Source organism: Podarcis cretensis, assembly GCF_951804945.1.
Source record: "Podarcis cretensis genome assembly, chromosome: 3".
Lineage (NCBI taxonomy): Eukaryota > Metazoa > Chordata > Lepidosauria > Squamata > Lacertidae > Podarcis > Podarcis cretensis.
The window spans coordinates 54,727,411-54,749,157 of record NC_137172.1 but is presented as its reverse complement, the minus strand read 5'-3'; the positions used below and the strand labels follow the sequence as shown (position 1 = coordinate 54,749,157).

The 21,747-nt window shown below is 42.6% G+C and overlaps 1 protein-coding gene across 1 annotated transcript in view; it reads right to left on the bottom strand.

Annotated features, from left to right (window-relative positions):
• Positions 1-12,421, bottom strand: part of PLG (plasminogen) — a 36,105-nt gene extending 23,684 nt beyond the window's left edge. The window contains exons 1-8 of the mRNA XM_079971863.1: positions 12,298-12,421; positions 8,567-8,705; positions 7,847-7,953; positions 4,327-4,441; positions 2,411-2,550; positions 1,548-1,668; positions 444-562; positions 17-179 (exon numbers count right to left, since the gene is read on the bottom strand). Coding sequence (XP_079827989.1) covers positions 17-179; positions 444-562; positions 1,548-1,668; positions 2,411-2,550; positions 4,327-4,441; positions 7,847-7,953; positions 8,567-8,705; positions 12,298-12,346 — 953 coding nt within the window. The 5' untranslated portion in view covers positions 12,347-12,421. The remainder of the gene's footprint in view (positions 1-16; positions 180-443; positions 563-1,547; positions 1,669-2,410; positions 2,551-4,326; positions 4,442-7,846; positions 7,954-8,566; positions 8,706-12,297) is intronic.
• Positions 12,422-21,747: the final 9,326 nt, after the last annotated feature.

Below are 21,747 nucleotides of genomic sequence, written 5' to 3'. Positions count from 1 at the left end.
CTATAGTTTAACATACTTGCAAGGGTAGTTCTCTGGCGTTCTGGCATGCTTGTGAGGCTCTTGGACTGCCCAGGCCTGGCATGTTATCCCCGATACTGTGACGGCTACGTTACCCCGATAGTCTTCTCCTCTTCCCGCAAGGCACTGGCGCCCTGGGCCAGAGGTTGGTGGGGGTGTCGCTATATCAGAAAAGAAAAAGAAAATGAAGCCAGCATCTTCAGAACACCTAAGAGGCAGCAATCCAATTTACTACTTCCTTAAGTGGAATATTTGTTCCATTCTGTGGAATGTTTGATGTTGCCAAAAAGCTACCATACACTTTGTGAGATCAAAGGACTGTAGTTTCTTCTACTTGAGTGTTGGATTCCCACCGCTGCCGAAGGAAAACGAACATATTGCTATATCATCACATCAAAACTGGAATTGATCATCCAAATACTTACTGCACCGAGGAATGTTACAAAATTCCCAGCGTTTAGTCGGGCTGGTGGTGAAACACCAAGGGCGAGGCTCACCATCAGGATTACGGCAGAAGTTTGACTTCAGATTCTTTTCTGGAAAACTGAACATTACATGGGAAAGCTGAGGCTTCTGCCTATTGACCACTTCACTGGTTATTATGTTTCCTTGGGAGGTGCAGGAAAGTGCCCTCTGCCTGGTCAGACTATCTGTCCCTCTGTCTCAGCATTGCCTTCTCTTCACCCCAACAACTCAGCTGGTTAGAGCATGGTGCTAATCATGCCAAGGTTGCAGGTTCAATCCCTGTATGGGACAGCGGCATATCCCTTCATTGCAGGGGGTTAGACAAGATGATCCTCAGGGTCCCTCTTCCAACTCTGTGATTCTATGAATTGCAACTGTTCGTCAGGGTGTCAGGCAGGGATCCTTCCCATCCCCCGCTTCCTTGAACCCATGGCTTTGTACATGCAGTTCATGTGCTCTGCCACTGATCTGCAAAGCATGTGCTTCAAAGACTTCGGAATCAAACACATATTTTACATGTTGAGCTCTGTAGTTTCCACACATGAAGTTCCTATATCCTAGATATACCCAGAGACATCTCACACAGATTCCTTTCATTTCAATGGGCAGAAGAACTAAAACTATAGTACAGTCTTGGTTATTGCATTGCACCCTATGTGGGGTTAATCCAGAAGCTCCAGCTGGAGCAAAATGCTGCACTGAGACTGTGGGCGAGGGCAGGTTAGCAGCAGCACATAACTCTTAAAGGCCAAGTCCAAGGCTTATGTATTAATTTACAAAGCCTTTAGCAACCCGAGTCTAGGATACCTTCAGGATTGCCTGATGCCTTCTACCCCCAAGTTTTTTTTTTATGTTATCGGTGACGGACTCCATTCTGTATCCCTACTGTACACTGTTTAGAAACTGCAAGATTGAGCAATACATTAATCACCAAAATAAATGGTTTCTGCCTGAAGCCTTCATATAACTCAATGTGTTATCCTTTTATCCCCCATTCTGTTCCACACACCACTGGTAATTGCCATTAGTTGAATTGGTGAGGGTTTTTTTGACTTGTGACTTACTTTGAAGGAATATATCCATGAGCATGAGGTTCCTGAGAAGCCCAGTCCTGGCATTCAAGCCCAGATTCAGTTTGGGAGACCCTGCCTTGGTAGTTTTCCCCACTGCAGTACATGCATTGCTCTGTAAGGATAAATGTTTCTCTTTGAGTCATGCAGCTTTGTCTTCTTGTCTTTGTTAGGTCTTCTGCTCCCCACTTACTGTACACAATAATAGGACTTAGTGATCAAGTTCTGGTTTTATATTATAAGGCTATTAAAGCCGCTAGGAAGTTTAGAGCTCAGGTTATATCAGGACTGGTTCCTTGAAGGTGTCGGAGCTAAGCTACTCTGCCCTTCAAAATCTAAGGTAGTAAGTAATTTGTTCATATTGCCTTCCTGAAGTTTTTAATTATGCTGTCTTATGTACTATTATAAAAATGTTTTTAAGAGCACGTTTACAATGTTTGTTGGGGTAATGGAATTGCTTGTGTGTGGGTGTGCGATATTGTCTTTTAGTTGACCCTTCTTTGCCAAATAATCCCAGAATGGGTATTATAGAATAAAAACATGATGTTTCATCAAAATCAGATTAATGTAGACTAATTATCGCCAAGATAGATTTTTTCTGTAATCCAATTTTCTGTGTTTTAAAATCAAGTCTTGGGGAACTCTTCTGTGCACTTACGAATGATTACCAAACAACCCAACAGCAGCTTACACTAGTGAGAATTAATCAGAAGAGTAATGCTTCTATAAAGGCACTGCTACAATATTTGTATTGTAGCACATGCACATGTGAAAACTGGGTTTCTTCATCATACTTGAGTATATGCTGCATTTAAAATTGCCTTGTAAAATTAAAATTCTGGTGCGCTCAACCACACCTTCACATTCTTGGATGTTGCAATAGTCAAATCTTGTAGAAGGATCCGTTGTGTAGCACCAGGGACCTTTCTCATCATTATCTGGATTTCGACAGTAATTTTTTTCTAATCCACTATCAGGGTTAGTGGTAGGCGAGTACCTAGAAAGAAAGAAGAAAACAGATAAGGAATGCAGTCATACCTTGTAAGCCCCAAAAACAACCGTGGGTCTTCCTCCCTAAAAAAAGCTCAACAACTCTGATCAATACAACGGGATCACTGCCATTTTTAGTGGGAGTAGATCGCAGTCTTTTGGAAGCTGGACACCCCTGTTATAGGATATCTCCTCATTCAACACCATTGCCTGCTACATGCAGAGGCAGGGAAGTGACAATAATATGACCATGCCATACGTCTTATAGCAGCAGCTATTACTGGAGGAAAGAGCAGAAGGGAGACATGGTGTTGCAGCTCCTTTCAGCAACAGCTACCCACCCTCTGTAACAACTAGCTCTGGTCTGAATCAACTGCATTTGCATCCATGAGTTTATACAAAACTGTTGCTCTTTCGGTGTCCTGCACAACTAAAGTATCTTTATTCATATGGCAAATATTTTCACAAGGGATGCAAAGCAAACAGTAATGAAGCACTGAGAAATGAATAGCTACTTGCCTATCCTATTTAAACGTCAGGTTAGTAATTCAGCATGGATTGCTTCCCCGTAAGAGCTATAACTTATTGTCACTGCAGAACAATGCAGGCTCTGATGAATCCTTTTGCCACCTATTACTGCCATTGCAGTCAGGAAGTACATAAGTTCTATCTTCTTGGCCAATCATCTGGCTCATGGCTTGAATTGCAGCGGGTTAAAAGTCACAAATCCTTAAAAGGCATGTTTGTTACATGAGAGAGAGAGAGAAGCAGCAAAAGAAATGTCTTTAAAGACTATGTGTAATTACTGAGGGTTGTGTTGTACGTTAGTCATACTCAGAGACTATTGTTTCATTTTGAATGAACCCATTATGCTAGCAGAAACCAGCGTAAAGATTCCCACTAATGCAACCGAACACTCCCTCCACCCCCAAATCTGTTCTGGAAGTTCAAGAGATCCCCCCCCCCCAGAACAGCTTGCGCGTGAAGAGGAGAGAGACAAACAGAAATGCTTACACTGATGAAATGATCTCCTTAGCACTACAACACCCTCCCATCAGACGTCAAGGAGATAAAGAACTACACAACTTTTAGAAGACATCTGAAGGCAGCCCTGTATCGGGAAGTTTATAATGTTTGACATTTCGTTATGTTTTTATATGTGTTGGAAGCTACCCAGAGTGGCTGGGGCAACCCAACCAGATGGGCAGGGTATGAATATGATGATTATGATGATGATGATGATTACAACCCATTGAAATGAATGGACATTACTAACTTAAGTCTATGACTTTCAATGGATCTACTCAGAGAAGTACTTAGTTGGACAACCTTGAATATTTTGTTTTGATAATGTTCAAAGGCAATTCTTTTATACTGTTTTGCGTGAATAGGTTTAAAAAGAATATTATTAGCATAAGAGTCACTTTGTGCAGCACTTCTCTATGAGAAGGTGGTCCACCTTAAGCTGCAGTCCTATGCACATTTTCTTGGGAATAAGAGCTACTTAACTCAGTGGGACTTAATCCTAAAAGATCACACAAAAGATTGGGCTTTAATCAAGGGGACTCACAACCCAATGTTGTGCATCTTTACACAGAAGTGGGTCGCGCAGACGTCAGTGGGGCCTACTGACAAGTAATCAAGCAGATAATTGGAGTTTGTTAGGCACAACTAACTTTTACCGAATTGTGCCCTACATATTTCAGAGAGCAAAGTCTAGCTGAACATCTATACATTGCACAAAGTGGAAAGCGGCTCATTCTCAGATGGGAACAGATCATACCTGGGTACATGAGGAGTGGTGGCTGCCCATCTCTGGCATGCAACTCCATTCTGAGTTTTAGATTCAGTTCCTCTGTAGTCTTGTCCAGTTCCTCGTTTGCATTCAAGTAGATACACTGAAAGACAATGCTTACTATTATTATTTATCATTATTATTGCTACGGCTACTACACAGCACCACCACTCAGAATTAATGAAGACACACACACACACACACACACACACACACACGATTTATTTATGCACCCCAATCTAATGTTCTGACTTTCCATTTACTGAAATAAACAATACTGTACAAAATGCAGTGCAATCCAGGTGGTGCTGCACAGACCCTCCTTCTTACTGCACGCTTAAGCCACTATCCAGAAAAGGCCAGTTCACATAAAACATTCCTTTCTGCACACAAATCAGTGCTGCTGATGCAAAGAATGGAAATGTGGACCGAGCTAGAAGCAATCCTACGATTGTGGCAGCTGAAATAAGTTACAGACAATGGTGGCAGCCTGGTTCGCACTTCAAGTTCCCTATGTAACTGCAGGTGGATGGGCTAGACAGATCAAGCAAGAGAGACAACATTTCGTGTGTGAACCAGAAGAAGCATGAGTGCACTGCGCTGAGTTTCTTTCTCCCGCAGTAAGTAGTAATGCTTACCCCATGTCATGGCATTGTGCCTCCTCCCACCCTCCACTCTTCATCATTGGATACTGCTTGCTGGATGGGGAAATGTAGAATATCATGATGCCATTATAGCAGCTCTATGTTTAATGCCTACGTCTATCTACCCAAAAAGTTTCCAGACTGCAACGTTCATCCTGATAGGTTTGCATGGAGCTTATATGATACTGGGCCCCTTCGGGGTGGTGTTTTTCTTGCAGGTGTCTTATGCAACATGTCATTAACACAATAATATTGTGTCAGTGGTGGATTAATGCTGGACCATGCATACATCATTTGGCTTTATTCGTTGTTCTGTGGTGCTTCTTCAGTGTTACCACATTTTCGCCATCTGCAGGGGCATTTTTGTGCTGTAACAAAAGCAGGACAACTTCTCCTTCCCCCAGAATATTTGTGGTATTTTTTTAAAAAGTACAGGATTTCAGCAAGAAGAATTGAGGCATGTGCCAACTGGAAATACAGCAGTATGCCTGCCCTGAAGGTGCAAAAAGTACTGGAATCCATCTCATGTATAACAGCCCCAATGCCATCATGAGCACAAATAATCCTGAATGCACACAAAAAAAATATTTTTTTGAGGGGTCCATTGTCAGCTAGTGGTTGCCATTCCCCACTTTCTGTTGCAAAGTTTCATCTGTTTTCTTACTTTACTGCTTGTGGCTAGAAAATGACAGGATGATTCCATGAGAAAAGTGTAGGATAAGAACTAAATATTTTGCAAATAAACTGTCGGTCTGGAAGTGCCCCCAAAGCGTGGAAACATCAAAAGAAACTAGCAAGCCACTGTTGGTGGCTGTGTAGCATTGGGATATATGGGTGTGTCCAGGTGGGAAGAGCTCTGTTCATAGGGAAATAAATTAATGGCTAAGAGTCCCTTTTGGAAGTAATTGCATGACCTGGGAAAAGCCCATTCACACAGGGATGTGAGAGAGCTTTCCTCCAGTCACTGCAGCAAGACTCTGCAGCATGTTAATAGGGTGGAATGGAATTGCCAAACAACTATAATTTATTCAGTGCTGCCAACAGTCTGCCAGATGCTAATTAGTGCAGCAGACAGGAACACTTTTCCGAAATTGATTCAACTGAAGTTAGTCTCATATTAAAAGGTGCAAGTGAAGAGTTTCTCAATTTGCTTCAACAGAAGTTAATCCTGCATTTAAAAAGTGCATGTGAAACAATCTGTTGATTGTGCTAACTATAGCTAATTAAATGCTAACCATACCGGGAAAGGGAGTAAATAAAATACCCAGTTTATAAGAAACACACCACTCTAAAAAGTTGTTTTTGTTGTTTTCAATTAAGTACATCAATGAAGTCACATCATTGCGACAGCTGGCACAAACCTCTGTGCATGGGAAGCAATTATAGCAAACTCTGTCTACTTTTAGTATTTGTGGAGGAGGGTCAGAAAAAGGAATTGTGTTTCATGTTAGAGAAATGCAATACAGACAGTGGCAATGTCTTTGCATCACAGATTTGGAAAAACCAAAGAGACAAATGAAGATCTTTAAAGACCTTCACAATCTATAATCTAGCATGTACACATAAAGATAGGCAAACAATTGCATACAGGCAATGGGGATTTCATTTTCTTGTGATATCTATTGCCAACACCACATCAAAGGCTGTGTTTGAAGATCTCCTGTGTATTAGCCCAGCACTACTGCAGGGAAAGAAATGAGGAAGTCATTGCCAAATATCCTCCTACAGGAGACATCTGTTCCCTCGCTGGCTGTTTCCTCTCCACCCTTGAAGAAATCCCAGCACGGCCTTTGGGAGCAGTCTTGAAGTGTCCGTGAAATGTCAAGATCTTGGCTGACATGACCTATTTTTCAACTGCTGATAGGAACATGAGCATACTTGTTTAGGGAATTTTGGACTAAGAACGTAAGAGCAGCCTTCCTGGAGGGGAGTGATCTAGTTTTCCCAAGTAACTCCCACCACTAAGCTGCATGGCATATAGACGGCCTTCTCCAACCGGCTGCAGTCCAGATGTTGTCGGAGTGTAACTCCTATCTGCCCCAGTCAGTGATCAGTGATGATGGGAGTTATAGTCCAAAACATCTGGAAGGCACCAGGATGGGGAAGGCTACAAGGAAGGCATCCAATAAAAACATTAATGTTTTGTGATTTTAAGCTAGGAAAATGATGGTGAGGAAATCCAATTCACAGATCTGAAGTGCCATGTATACTTTGGTCCTGAGAGCATTTTTGAAAGCAAACATCACCCCTTGAGTATGAAGCCATTGGATACCAGACTAAGAACGTAAGAGCAGCCTTCCTGGAGGGGAGTGATCTAGTTGAAGATGCTCCACGGCTGCCTTATTTTCTGGAGTTTCCAGCGGTCCCTCTCTGGCTTAACTCAAGCCATTTTCAATTATTTTAGGCCACTCAGTTCTTCAGGAAATTATTCCAAGTAATAAGGAATAGCCTGTAAACCAGGCACACAAAACCACTGGCCCTCCACATGTTGCTGAGCCACAACTCCCAACAACCCTACCAAGGATGGGCAATGGCCAGAATAATGGGAGTTATAATTTGGCAATATCTGAAGGGCCAAAGATTACCCACACCTTAAACAATATTAGCAGCTATATTTTCATTTCCTCAAATAACCAGTTTCCTCCTCCTTAAACTGAGGCTAAGGTCGTGTGTGACAAAAGATGGCAGTAGCCCATGAATGACCTTGGAATTCTTTTCTCTTCAGGGCACTATTTCTTTGACAAAAACACCCATCAAATAGATTTCAAATGGCCTTGGCTGTCAATCGTGTAAGATATTGTGAACACATGACATTACATAAGGTGCTAGAGAAGACATGATAGCCAAAAGCTGTATACACTTACTTCTTTTTTCAAAGAGAATTGCATCTGCCCTTCTAAACACAACTGTTGTTTTGGTGTTGTCGCCCAGTGTAATGCATTGCTGATCTTTGACGGCAAATATAAAAGACCTGTTGAAACGGCAAGATGCGAATGCAATCTGAGTATAATTTTATCCATCTTCGATTGCATTGAATTAACTCACTGAAAGTCATTCATACAAAATTACATCAAGGCAGAAGTTACATCAAGGCTGTTATTATGAAATGTGATCAACCTGATTCACGTGTCCCATTAAACTGTAGTTAAAATAAAATATGGCTTCCTATGGACAGGCGCTTCACTCCTCCACCGCTGTGCTCCTGGGAAACAAACCACGTTGTGTCATCTGAACCTGGACCCAAAAAACAATGCGTGGAAACCAAGGTGGAACAATTCCCATCATCCCTGGACATTTGCCCCCCTGGCTGGGGCTGATGGGAGTGATAGTCCAACAACATCAGGAGGACACCACATTGGTTACCCTTGTGCTGACCATTGAGGGCCAACTTCAAGACCCCTGCTCTCTCTTCTAATGGCTCTTCACATTTAAGCCAGATTTGGGCACCTTTCAAAGAGATAAACGTCCTCTTTAGGTAGAACACATGGCTACCCTAGTCTTAATGGATACAAAACATTTGAGGCCATAACTGATCATTAGGACGTTTGGGCATCCTTGACAGGATGTAACAGTGTCAGGGTTACCTGCAAGTAAATGTTGTTTCAGCTTCACATTTCTGTGCACATCCTTCTATATTGAGGGTCCTATAGACTTGGCTTTGTTGACCAAGTATCCATGCGCCATCTGTTCTTACATAGTCTTCATCAAGCTGATCTCCTCGAACTAAAAGAAAATGAGCAAAGAGGCAAGATTAAAAGGTGAAAATGCAGCAGCTAATAAAAACAGTAACAAAATTATTGGGAAAAGGTGACTTATCTGGGCAATTTTGATGTGTTGAGGCACAGGTTGGGGTTGTCATGTGCCATCACAACATAGATGACCACTCAGTCCACTGTCCAGTTGCTTTAAACCAGACTAGGACTGGGCAGCCATTCAAATAGAGGACTCCTTTGAACAAAGGGCTATCCTCTGACAACTATTTAAATAAAGCACTGTCTTCTGTAAAGTAGGACACATGGTCACCCTCTCTGAGATGTTATTCAAGATGCTTCTTCTTTGGATTTTGCCATTATGAAAATTGCCTCTTTATTGTGTGAGCTTCTCATGATGTCATGTCAGTGTCTCATGATGTCATATCATAGCACTGTGAGTGCCCTCATTCCCACTCCAGTTCATTGGCTGACATTTTGGGTGGAGAAACTTGCTGCATAATGACTTCAGGTCACCCATTTTGCCTTGCTAAAGGGATCTGCATTAGGATGAGGGAAAGGGAGGCAGGCTATCAGCCTCATGTAAAAGGCAGTAAACTCATCTATTGCTTTCTTTAGCTTATTTTACCACTATGAGTGTGTCATTTGATTTTTCTGCAGCAAAAACCAAAAAGGGAGAGAATCAGAGGAGGGAATGCCTACACATTGACCATAATAACTATGTAATCTGGGCTTTAAATAGATGCTCCAAAACAGTGCCGTAGCGTGGGTTGTCAGCACCCGGGGCAAGGCAAGTAATTTGCGCCCCCTAACCCGTGGATTTGCGGCCCCTAACCCGTGGATTTGCGCCCACTAACCCTAACCCCCAGATGTTGCGCCCGGTGCCACCGGCCCCCCTGCACCCCCCACGCTACGCCACTGCTCCGAAATCCAGTGATGAGGGAAAATGACCAGGGAAAAAAGAGTCCAATTTGTTCAATGCAAGTACTGAGTGCAGACCCAACCCACCAGTAAAATCTTATCATATAGTCTAACACTCTATTAATCTTTGTAAAATTATTTATTTATTTTGGAGAAGTAATCTTCTAACATCCAGACAACTGCAGATTAAAAGCTAAATCTACTGAAAATGCTTTGTTGCCCTGTTCAGCTCAGCAGTGAGAAAGCTGTCAGTGAGTGGTGTTTGGCTACTGAATGCAGAAACAGTATCCTCTGTATAATAGTATACTTTGTGTTTTTGAGCTTTGAAACAAAAGGAGGAACCGTCAGTAGCTGAGGGGCACACTTGCTTGTGAGAGATTATAGATGTCCAATAAAAGGGTAAGAAGGGTTGCTCTGAATCATACTGGCAACCCTAATCCTATTCACCCGGGAGTAAGCCTTATTGAATTCAATGGTGCTTACTTCTGAGTAGACCAGTGAAGATTGTAGCCTTAGACTGTGATCATTAGACTGAGTTATATCCGGCAGCTCTTATAGATATGCAATATTTGTTGAGTAAAGACCAAGAATTGAAGGAGACATGGTACTAATTTTTGCGGACAGATTTATAGAACCACTTCCAAAGTCCAATGAAATTTGTCTATTGGTTGAGATGGCCTTTGCATCAAGGCCACTGTGACCAAATCTTAAAGCGTGCTGTGTGGTTGCAGCTCTTTGGCTGGATCTACACTGACCTTTTAAATGTTATTAGAACGATATTAGAAATAATTAGAATAATTAGATAATTAGAAATATTTTTCTAAAACATCACATAGGTAAAGGTAAAGGGACCCCTGACCATTAGGTCCAGTCGTGACCGACTCTGGGGTTGCGGTGCTCATCTCGCTTTACTGGCCGAGGGAGCCGGCGTACAGCTTCCGGGTCATGTGGCTAGCATGACTAAGCCACTTCTGGCGAACCAGAGCAGTGCACGGAAACACCGTTTACCTTCCCGCCGGAGCGGTACCTATTTATCTACTTGCACTTTGACGAGCTTTTGAACTGCTATGTGCGCAGGAGAAAGGACCGAACAACAGGAGCTCATCCCGTCACGGGGATTTGAACTGCCGACCTTCTGATCAGCAAGTCCTAGGCTCTGTGGTTTAAGCCAAAGCATTTCTTACAACCATCAAAACAGGAAGCATTCTCTTTTGCTTTCTCCCCACTGTCTCCCTGGTTTCTGGTTACTCTGCAGAGCCCTCCTTCCTACCTTTCACCAAGCCAAGGGAAGAGATGCATGTGAAGAAAACAGTGACCACTGCACAGGTGTTGCAAGACAAATGCACACAGCAGGCATGTCCCTTATCTATGCATTGACTTGCAGCAAAATACATATGAACATACCATGCATTGTGAATGAGATGACCTCCAATGACAAACTAGTGGACCAAACTAAAGTGCCACACCTGGAAAGGTATTATTTTATGATTAATATTTATATCCTTTCTTCCATGAATAGAACTCAGGGGGTATACAAGTGATGAGCAAACCCAGATCTTCTGAAGTTGTTGCATCATGTGCCTTGGGACCATGATCTCGGATCCCCTTCTCAGTTTTTAATGAACCACGGACTTCATGGTTATGATTGTACTCTACTTATATAGTCCAGAAAGTGAGTTTTGCACATTCTGCCTCCAAGTGGATAGTGGGAAGAAGAAACACCTTGTAGTTAAGATGGCTGCTGAGTTACTTCAGTTAGAGCTGGGGTAGCCAGAAGATGTTGGACTCCAGTTCCCATTAGCCCCAGCTAGCAAATCCAATGACAGGAATTGTAGTCCAACAGCATTTTTAGAGCGCACCAAATTGACTACCCTTGAGGCTCCAGGTCTCATACCCAAAAGAAATAGTTCAGGTTTCCTTCCTATGAAGCTGCTGACTGCCCTTTGAGGGACAGTCAAAAGCATCCTTGAAACAACACGAAATGTGTGCAGCTTATCATCATGTGTAGTTTTTGCCTATTACACTAACATTACTCGAGCAAGAGAATGGTCTGATGAGATATGAAACAGTTCTGTGGCTGAACCTAAGCATATCTTGCTGTGAAAGTTGCCTAGGTGCGATAGTCTGGAGAAGCATAACTAATCTTCCCTGAGCTAAAGGCAGAATGGAGGATATTCATATAAAGAAGAGAATATATTTATAAGAGGGGAATGGAGGATATTCATACAATAAAAGGACCGAGTCAAAACACAGCATGGCACAATATATGTTTCATAGAACAGACTAATCTGTATCTTCGTACCTACATAAGTAAGTATACCTATATGGGTCATAGTTTGCAAATCCAAACACCGGGTGCTTGGAAAATTTCAGCATAAAAGCATCCTAGTTTACATTAAATGTGACCACAGAATCCCCGAGCCAATCCTTTTAGTACCATAGTTCTTGAGATTGCAAAGCATTTAGAAAATCCGTTGTCTTTATAGAATATATTTGAAAAACTATTTAGGTATCAGCATTAAACATATAAGGACACTACATTTCAAACACTTACATGGGCTCAGCGTATTTCAAGTCTAGAGGATAAATCCAGTTTAAGTTGGTTTGAAGATTACAAACTATTTCTGAAAACCTTGTCCACATTCTCTGCATCATTAAAAAAAGCAATGTAAAAGCAACCTTACCTGAGAAGAGAAATAAAAGCAACACAAAAATAGGTTTGCAAGACTTCATTTTGGGACAGGCAGGTTGTGAGCTGAAAGGTCTGCCTCTCAATGGACAAAGTTTTATTGACTCAGCTCAGATTTAGACAAGCATTAAGCAAACCAGATAGCCAAAGCAAGTTAAACATTCTCTTGGTGCCATAGGCCTCTCTTTCTACTCAAAACGTTCAAACATAACCTTGAATTCAAGATCTTACAAAATAACACAGATATGTTTGGTTAGATGTTGAGAAAGGATAGAAGACCTTTCCCAGTATATGTAAATGAATTTTTGCTCTGGAATTTTTAGTCTTTTCCCCTGTTAAGTAGTGGATGGAAGCACATCACAGAATGCCTCTAGGTTACAACCCCCTCCCCCAAACAACCAACAACAACAGCTCAAAGCTTCTCCACAAATTCAACCCCAATGACTAAATGCACAGTTCAGGTAGGGTCCATTCTGGCAATGATTTCAACATGTACCAGGCAGGGAGAAAGCCTAGTCCAGGCTAAATTTATTTTTATTTATTTACACACTGTTGTATCATAAAGAAGTACCAAAGTGGATTGCAACAATACAGTGAAAACTGTGGGGGAAATTAAAATTACAGACCATCAACTAACTATTACAGAAATATACTTTCTTAATTGCCTAAACTAAGCGTGGCAGTATAAAAAAGTTTTTAGCAAGCGTGTCAAGGTTCTCTGTTGTCTGAGTGCTGCACTAAAGACTCAGTTTCTTGGCGTTGCCCAATGAGCCACGCCAACTTGGGAGATAACCAACAGTGCTCCCTCAGATGATCTTAGTGATCAAGGTAAGGCAGAGGTTTTCAACCTTTTTGAGTCTATGGCTCCCTTGACCAACTACATTATTTCTGTGGCACCCTTGTGGGGCTCAGGAGCCCAGTTATGTCACCTCTTGCCTGCAGAGCTGGCAGTCTCACACCCTATTTCAAACACCTTCCCTTGTGGAGTGTTCCCTCGGCCTCCTCTCCTTGGGAGTCCTCTGGGCAGCCCCTGCCACCGCCTCTGATCTCTGAGCTGCCCCCAGAGGCACCATTCATCTGGAGAGCTTGTAGCCAGGGCTGCTGCAACAAACAGCTGTGCAGGCCTTTGGGAGGCAGAGACACGAGAGGGCATCAGAGGAGGGAGGGGAAGAAAGAGGGACAGAGGCCAATGTTGCCCGCTGCACCCCTGACCACCATTCAAGGCACCCTGGTTGAAAACCACTGAGCTAAAGGTTTAAGTAGTCCCTACCCTGGACCTAAGTTGCTTAGGGCTTTGTGAATGAATACGAAGACTCGTGGACATTCAATGAAACTGAATGCTGGGGGGGGGGGAATAGAACAGATAAAAGGAAGTACTTCACACAGCACATAGTCAAACTATGGAACTCAGTCTCCCAGAAGGCAGTGATGGCCACCGACTTGGATAGCTTTAAAAGAGAATGAGACAAATTCATGGAGGAGAAGGCTGTCAATGGCTACCTTAGTTGGAGGGAGCTTCTGAACACCAGTAGCTGGAAACTATAGGAGGAGAGAGATGCTCTTGTACTCAGATCCTGCTTGCTGGTTTCCCACTGGCATCTGGTTGGCCACTGTGAGAACAGGATGCTGGACTAGATGCCTTCAAGCTCCCAAGCACCTGGTATTTAGCTATATGACTTAGGAAAGCTTATCTGTGTATTATTTTCAACTGCCTCTCAAGTGGTATCTTATGTATTCTCCTATTCTAATTTTATCAACAGCAGCTTATCCACTTGGTCCTGAAATAAAACATGGCTTCACATGACAGCTTTTCATCTAACCATTCACCTGACTCTTCTCAATAATAAAACACTGGATCACTGCACTCCATGGTCTCCTTGCGCTCAGTCTGTCATTCACAAGGCTGGACTTGAATTGGTACATTTTATAGACACAACAAAGTTGAGAGTTTACCTCTTTGCTCCCTCCTCTTGATGCTTGTGTCTTATGTGTCAATCATGCTCATTTTCACCTGGGGCTGTAAAAGACACATACAGATCTCAGCATTTGAAGGATGCTTTGGTTTGTAAATAGAAAGGTGGGGCTCTTCTTTCCCACTTGTTCTGTATGTTGCCTATATCCCATCTCCTTCTAGAACAATGTTTATCTAGTCATGTTTGTCCTCTTTTGTTTGTTATCCTCTGAGGCTTGACTAAAGGAGGATATTTATCTGAGATAAATCAGAGTTGGGATAATTTAGTTAGAACATTGGTTAAAATATAATCAGCTGCAGAGGACCTTTCAAATAGCAGTCAAAGGTCACACCCAGACCATACCTTTAATGTACACGACTTTCTCAAAGAATCCTGGGAACTATAGTTTGTTAAGGGAGTTGAGAAATTGTAGCTTTGTGAGGGGTAAACTACTTTTTCCAGGATTGTCGGGGAGCTATGTACGGTGTGGATGTCACAGAATCATGTTTGCTGTAAGAGACACACACACAAAAAAAAAGCTCAAGTGATTGTAACCTAACTTCTAAAATGGACATGCCAGTCAGCTAATATATTTATGCATATTATTTATTTAATCTGTGATATCCCTAGATGCAATGCTTTTTTTCTGGGGGTACGCATACCCCTAAACATTTTCTGAATCTAAGTTTGGCCTCATTGAGGAACATTATTTCAATATGAGTAAGAAAATTAGAGTACCCCTAAACATTTTTTTAGAAAAAAAAGCACTGCCTAAATGTCAGGGTAAGTCCCAAGATGACAGCCACAAAATCATGTATGAAGAAAGCCTCTTCAAGGGCAAAGTTCATGTGCTTCAGAGGGGCTATCCCCAGATATGGAGAAGAGACAAGGTCAGATGCAGGGAAAACTGGTCACTGGCCAAACTAGGAAATGTCCAATGAGAAGTGGGAGAACCATATGCAAATATGAGTACAAAAGTTCCGGGAAAGCACTAGATTAGTCCAAATGTTGTTTCGGAAACCCAACATTTAGTTTCTAAACATTCTATCACAGCTACAAAACCAGAGTAATTAGGAGGCTGAGAATTAGGAGGCTGCATGCTTTGTTTTTTGTTTTTGTTTTAAAGCCTTTCCAGTATTCTAGACAGACAATTAAGATTAGCCTGAAGGTGGGGGAAAATAAAATTGTGTTTCACTTTTGAAGACATAATTGCTCTAGGTGTAAAATGTTGATTTGTAGATATTTCTGTAACAACGTATTTGTGCTTTCTGGATTGGTAAATTAATTACATTTTACATTTTGATATATAAACCTGGGTTTCTGAAGACTTAGAAGTTGGCTTAAGAATTTTTCCTGCCGGAGGTAGAAAAATAAATGGTCCCCACCCCCTCGCCCACATTCATGGTGCATAGTATTAAAAGTCAGTCAAGTTATTCTGGCCCTGATGCAGAAAACCCCTGAAGTACCTTCATACCTCCCTGGCAGTAAAAATAAAATGGTGATAAATTAAATTACTTAATATTTGCTGCTCTTGCATGAGACTCAAAATCAGCTGCCCGAGGTTCCTGCTTCATTCTGTCTAATAGTGAAGCCAGACCTGAGTATATACTAATAATATGGCTTTGTGGTTCTGTTGCTGGGCTGTCTAATTCTCTTTTCTTTTGCTTTTACTACTATTCAATATTTGCACTGTTAAAATCTGATCACGTGCATCACTGAACTGGCAGAGTGATCCAAACCGCTGTTACTCTGTGCTAGGTGAGCATGGATTAAGCCAGCCATCACTGGTCTCACTATTTGCTGCATCCTGAGCCGGTCTCACTGCCATTGTGTGATGGCATCAGACCAAATCTTCTCCCGCTGCCCTCAACTCCCCACCACAACCACTGTGAACAGCAGGGCTGTGGATGCAGTGGTGGCCCCACCAGTCCAAAAAGCGCTACTGGTAGAGAGCAGAGGTTAGGATTGTGCCCGAAGTCACTGGGGTGCAGTATATGGCATATGAGTCCAAACATACACTGTGTGAAAAAGCTTTGTCAGGAACATGCCCCCCCCCCTCACAGCGCAGCGGAAGAGTCAGCCTCAGAAACTGAGCTAAGCGAGAAAGGGGCCGACGCTGCAGATGAGAGCTGTTTGTCAGAGTTTAGAGAGGACAGTCTGCCCCCCCTCCTCCCCAGGGAAGAAGCTGTTAGCTCCCAAGGAGAGGAAGAGTTAGAAGTTGGCCCGAGCATTGCCAGGCAACTAGCAGATAAGCCAGAATCTGAGGCTGTGTCTTCTGGGAGTGAGGAGGAGACAGGCCAGCCGTTCAGCCCCTGTACTGGAGAAGCTCAGAGAACAACAGAAGGGAAGGAGAAGAAAGGTGGAATTTTGGTGTTCTTCCTGCTGGGGGAGGGATGATAAGTCAGACTGAGCAACTACTGTTAATGAGAACAGACGGGAAGACCATTCTCTGGATGTGTTTTTCTCTGTAAATAAACTTACGGAGAGTCGTTGCTGCTTATCAGGCTGCTTTCCTGCCAAAGATTGTTATAATCTTCTACATTCTTCCCTTGGGTCAGTTGATTTGCCTTGTGGGAACTGGGTTGGGGGGTGGTGGAACCAAAGAAAGACCTTTAGATTAATTCTGATAAGGAATATTAGGTGCTTCCCCTTTTCCTCCACCTTGTGTTCTCAATGATGAACTTTGTTGGTTTGAGTATACAGAAGAAACTGAGCAACTAGAAGAAGTGGGTTAAACTTTTCATATGTGTGGGGGTCTGCCACTTAGCTGAAACAGCCCACTTGATGTATAAATTAGAACAAAGAAAGCCAGTTTCATCTGACCTTTTGTTCTCTAACTTTGATTGCTGACCGGTCTTGCTGATCTTATTCAATTTCATGCGACGGAAAAAACAACGCTATCCAACTCAATTTTGGTTGTGAAAAGAGAAGAGCTGGAAATGAAATATTTGAGTTACATTTTGAGCTCCTCAGTCATGCAACACTAGAAGGTCAAGAGAAGTTTTAAAAAATGGCTATCATGTGCATAATTAATAATACGTGGGCTAATAAATTATGAGTAACATTTGCATCATATCCTTCAGAGCTCTCACATGACAAATCGCTATTTGTTGTTAGAATAATTACTCCTTTGCTAAATGCAGGGCATGTAAAAACAAGGATTTGCATGTGGCCTGTTCTTACAGTCTTCTTATTAAAAGCAGAACCTCTGAAGTGGAGAAGGTGGGCTGTTACTGAAGTGAAGACTAAATGTGTTACATATTATTTATTCATTGCACTTTTATCCCTTCTTTTTCTCCTATGAATTCAAAGTGGCATACATGGTTCTCCCTCATGTCATTTAATCCCCCCACAACAACCCTGTGAGGCAGGTTACACTGAGAGGCAGTGAATGGCCCAAAGTCACCCATGAGCTTCGTGGCTGAGTGGGAATTTGAACCCTGGTCTCTTCCAAGTTCTAGGCCAAGCCTCTAACCACTCTTATCTTGCATAATAGGGATAAGGCTAGGTTATCCCTGACTTTATCACTGTGACAAAATTTATTGAACTCAAAGGGGCTTCCTTCTGAATAGATATGCATAGGATTGCACTGTTAGTTTTCTATGTGTAGGGAGAACTTTATTTGGAGAAGATCTCCCCACCTGCAGTCTGAAGTGGTGTAGATCAGGAAAAACAATTCAATACCTTTTCATGAGCGTAGCCAGGATTTATTTTGGGGGGGGGGCAGGCTTTATGTGTGTGTGGGGGGGGCAGATCCAAGTTATCTGTGATGCAATTGGTCAGTTAATTATTTTTATTTATTTACTTGATGGGGGGGGGACTGCCCCCCAGCTACGCCCGTGGACCTTATCTACAGTTTGTATGAGCCATGCCTGAATCTGATTTCCTAGATAGGGAAAGAGTCAGATACAATATTTTTAAAGGTGATAAATATAACATAATATAGTTAAAACATTGCAAGAATGTTGAAATATAATGTTCACATAATATTAATCTTCTAAAGCAATATCAGCTGACATCTTTGCAACTGAAACAAAGAGGCAAACTCGGCCCTCCAGATGTTTTGGGACTACAACTCCCATCATCCCTAGCTAACAGTACCAGTGGTCAGGGATGATGGGAATTGTAGTCTCAAAACATCTGGAGGGTCTAGTTTGCCTATGCCTGGGCAAAATGAAGCTTCCCTAACCTCCCCTGCTTTTTAATGCCACACAAATATAGATGCTGGAGTAGAGGGCATTCCCCACTCTTGTCTTCTCAGAATCTTTTGCATAATTTTGCTTCATGCCACTTAATGGAAAGGCTAGACTTAAAATGCATCTCAAATTCCTTGCCTTTCTTATTATTTCATGTACCTTTACAGCTATTTCATCTCAGATAAGAGACAGCCACATTTTGTATTTAATCCTTATCAGTTCTGTAGCCACATATCATTCCTCCTCTCTCCCAGTAGCAAGAGACAGACCGGCAAAATATAAAAGGTTGCTTTTTGAAGGGATCATACAAGCATTTACGGGATAGGGGAGGACAGGAGCACATCTTTGGCAATTATTACCTTTAGAGTTCTAAAGCCAACATCGATAGCACTCCCCAGTGATTGGGGGAGCCTAAAACGGGAAGCTATAATTAGAGACCAAAGTACACTGCAACTGTTTAAGTTGCTCTAGGTTTGAGGGTTTCTTCTGATTTCTAGACACTGCCTCCTTCAGGTGACTTTCTCTTGAGACCTAGCCATTCAATTGGGAACCACTAAGAGGTGCCTTGACCAATGTTGTCAATAGCTATAACCTGCTATTACCCAAACTAGGAAATCCCCTCCCAATTGCTGTAATCATTGCAAGCCCTGATGATCAGCTATGCAAAAACAAGTCCCTTGAGATCCTGCCCACCTGCCCAACAATAAGCTCAGGTCGGAGATTCTGTCCTTCCGCAGGTGCAGTTCATTATTTAATGCACACCTGTATATCCAAATGCAATTACAGTAGTAATAGGACAAGATTGCCATGCAATGGAGAGAAAGGAGGGAGGGAGGGAAGGAAGGAAGGAAGGAAGGAAGAGGAGCCAAGTAAGCTTCAGGCAAATTTCAACATTTGCCATTCTGACTTGTTAAGAAGCTTTCAGACAGAAAATCATGTAAATTTATTCAGAAAGCTAGAAGCCAAACCAAAGCAGAATGATTATGTTTCTGATGCTCACACAACTCAGTAAAGCCGTAGGTCTTATTGTTTCAGACCAGCACAGTTGGACCTGAAGTGCAGCTTGCAATAGGTTGTATCCAACTAAAGCTCAATTTGCATGTTGCATGTTACCCCAATCTTCGAGCAATGAGAGATCCCAGGGGTGGCAGGTGCTCACCCAGGGTCTGTGTTTCCTTTTGCAAATAAGTCATAGGGGAAACTGTGGTGTCTTTATGATATGTGGTTTATTTACACACACACACCACCTGACCCCAAAGGGTCTTGCTTCTCCTATATCCGCAAACTTAGATTCAGACAGACATCAAACATCGTGTTCTGCCTCTCTGGCTTTTCATCTTGCTGCCTTTCCTCTTGGTGACATAATTCCTAATATCTTTAAACTCTGGCTTTATCTGTGTGGTGTGCGCTACCCATTTGCTGACTAGCAAAAGCCCTGTAAACCTAGCCTTGGTTAATTAGCATTTAACACTTCCTAGATCCAGGGATTAGAGTAGTATGGCACTCAATTTAACACCCCAAGCCTTGATTAAATTCTAACACTTACTGGATCTGGATTATAGGAGTCTATCACCAACAAACTCGTAACAATACATTTAAAGCAGTATCATATCACTTTAAACAGTCATAGCTCCCCCCCCCCAAAGAATCCTGGGAGCTGTAGTTTGTCAAGGGTGCTCAGAGTTGTTAGGAGACCCTCAAAGCTACAATTACCAGAGTGGTTTAACTATAGCATCACAGAGTTGTAGAGTTGGAAGGGACCTTGAGGGTCATACAGTCAAACTCCTCATTAATTTGTGCTAAAGGGAATATAATTATAGTAGGTCCGTTGCCTTCTTACAGAAATTAACAGGCTGTGAGGATTGGAGGAAACTGCTATAGCAGTTTATTCTATCTTTGATCTCTATGCTACTGCTATAATACTCTTGAGGGGGGAAAGAGTTCACAGAATCATAGAATTGGAAGGGGCACAAAGGGTCATCTAGTCCAGCCCCCTGCAATGCAGGAATCTCAACTAAAGCATCCATGACAGATGACCGTCCACCCTCCACTTCAAAACCTCAAATGAAAGAGAGCCCACCACCTTCCGAGTGGGTTGATTCCACTGCCAAACAGCTCTTGGCATCAGAAAGCTCTTCCTGATGTTTAATCATTCCTTCTTCCCAGAGAAACTGGTCATAAATGTCTGCGGCCACCCCACACTCTTACATGCACACAAGGAAGAAGAAGAGTTTGGATTTGATATCTCGCCTTTCACTCCCTTTAAGGAGTCTCAAAGCGGCTAACATTCTCCTTTCCCTTCATCCCCCACAACAAACACTCTGTGAGGTGAATGGGACTGAGAGACTTCAAAGAAGTGTGACTGGCCCAAGGTCACCCAGCAGCTGCATGTGGAGGAGCGGAAACGTGAACCCAGTTCACCAGATTACGGTTCACCAGATTACGAGTCCACCGCTCTTAACCACTACACCACACTGGCTCTCAAGGCACACACAAATACACATATCCTCCCCCTTCAGTGATCTGTGAAGTCAGAACTGGGGCTATCATTCTCTCTCCACTCCTCAAGTGATGGATGTGATGACTGAGGAAGGGCAATTTTCCTCCCCATCAAACTGAGGGTCTTCACGCACCTCAGAGGTGTAAGATTGTTTTTGTTTTTTGCTGATGCCTCCAAAATTGGTGGAGTTTTGGGATCTGGATTATACTCCCAAACTGGGGGTTAGCCATCCTTGCCCCACAGAATCCTGGGAACTTTACTTTGGTGAAAGTGCTGTCTATTCTCTGTTAGAACTACAGCTTCCCTGGGCAAGAAGAGCTGGCTATCAAACCAGTTTTAAGTGTGGTATAGATAAGAGTCACTGCAATGCAGTCAGTCAGGAGACTTTCAAAGTTCTGAGCTGCAGTCACTTTCATGTGAAAGCCAGACTGCAACACTGAAGTATGCAAACAGAAGGCTTGTATAGTTGGCAGGAGAGATTTCTGAGAGGAGTGGTTTGGCTGGCACCAGAACAGAAGGCAAAACTGAGCGGGATGTGTGCGAGCAAAGGCAAAATAGAGCTCTGTTTTGCCAAGAAAATGTTCTTTTCCATGGAGCCATTTCAGTGGAATAGCTGTCTCATCATCACTGATGATTTCTGCAAGGCAGAATGTGATTGGCTATTCTTCTGTGCAAAAGCCACTAAATTGCCAATGACCAGTTCACCTTGACAGCACCCCACAAAAGCATCACATGTGGTGTCTCCCACTCCACTGGTTAAGAAGAACACAAGTACTCACTTAGTTTAATGGTATACC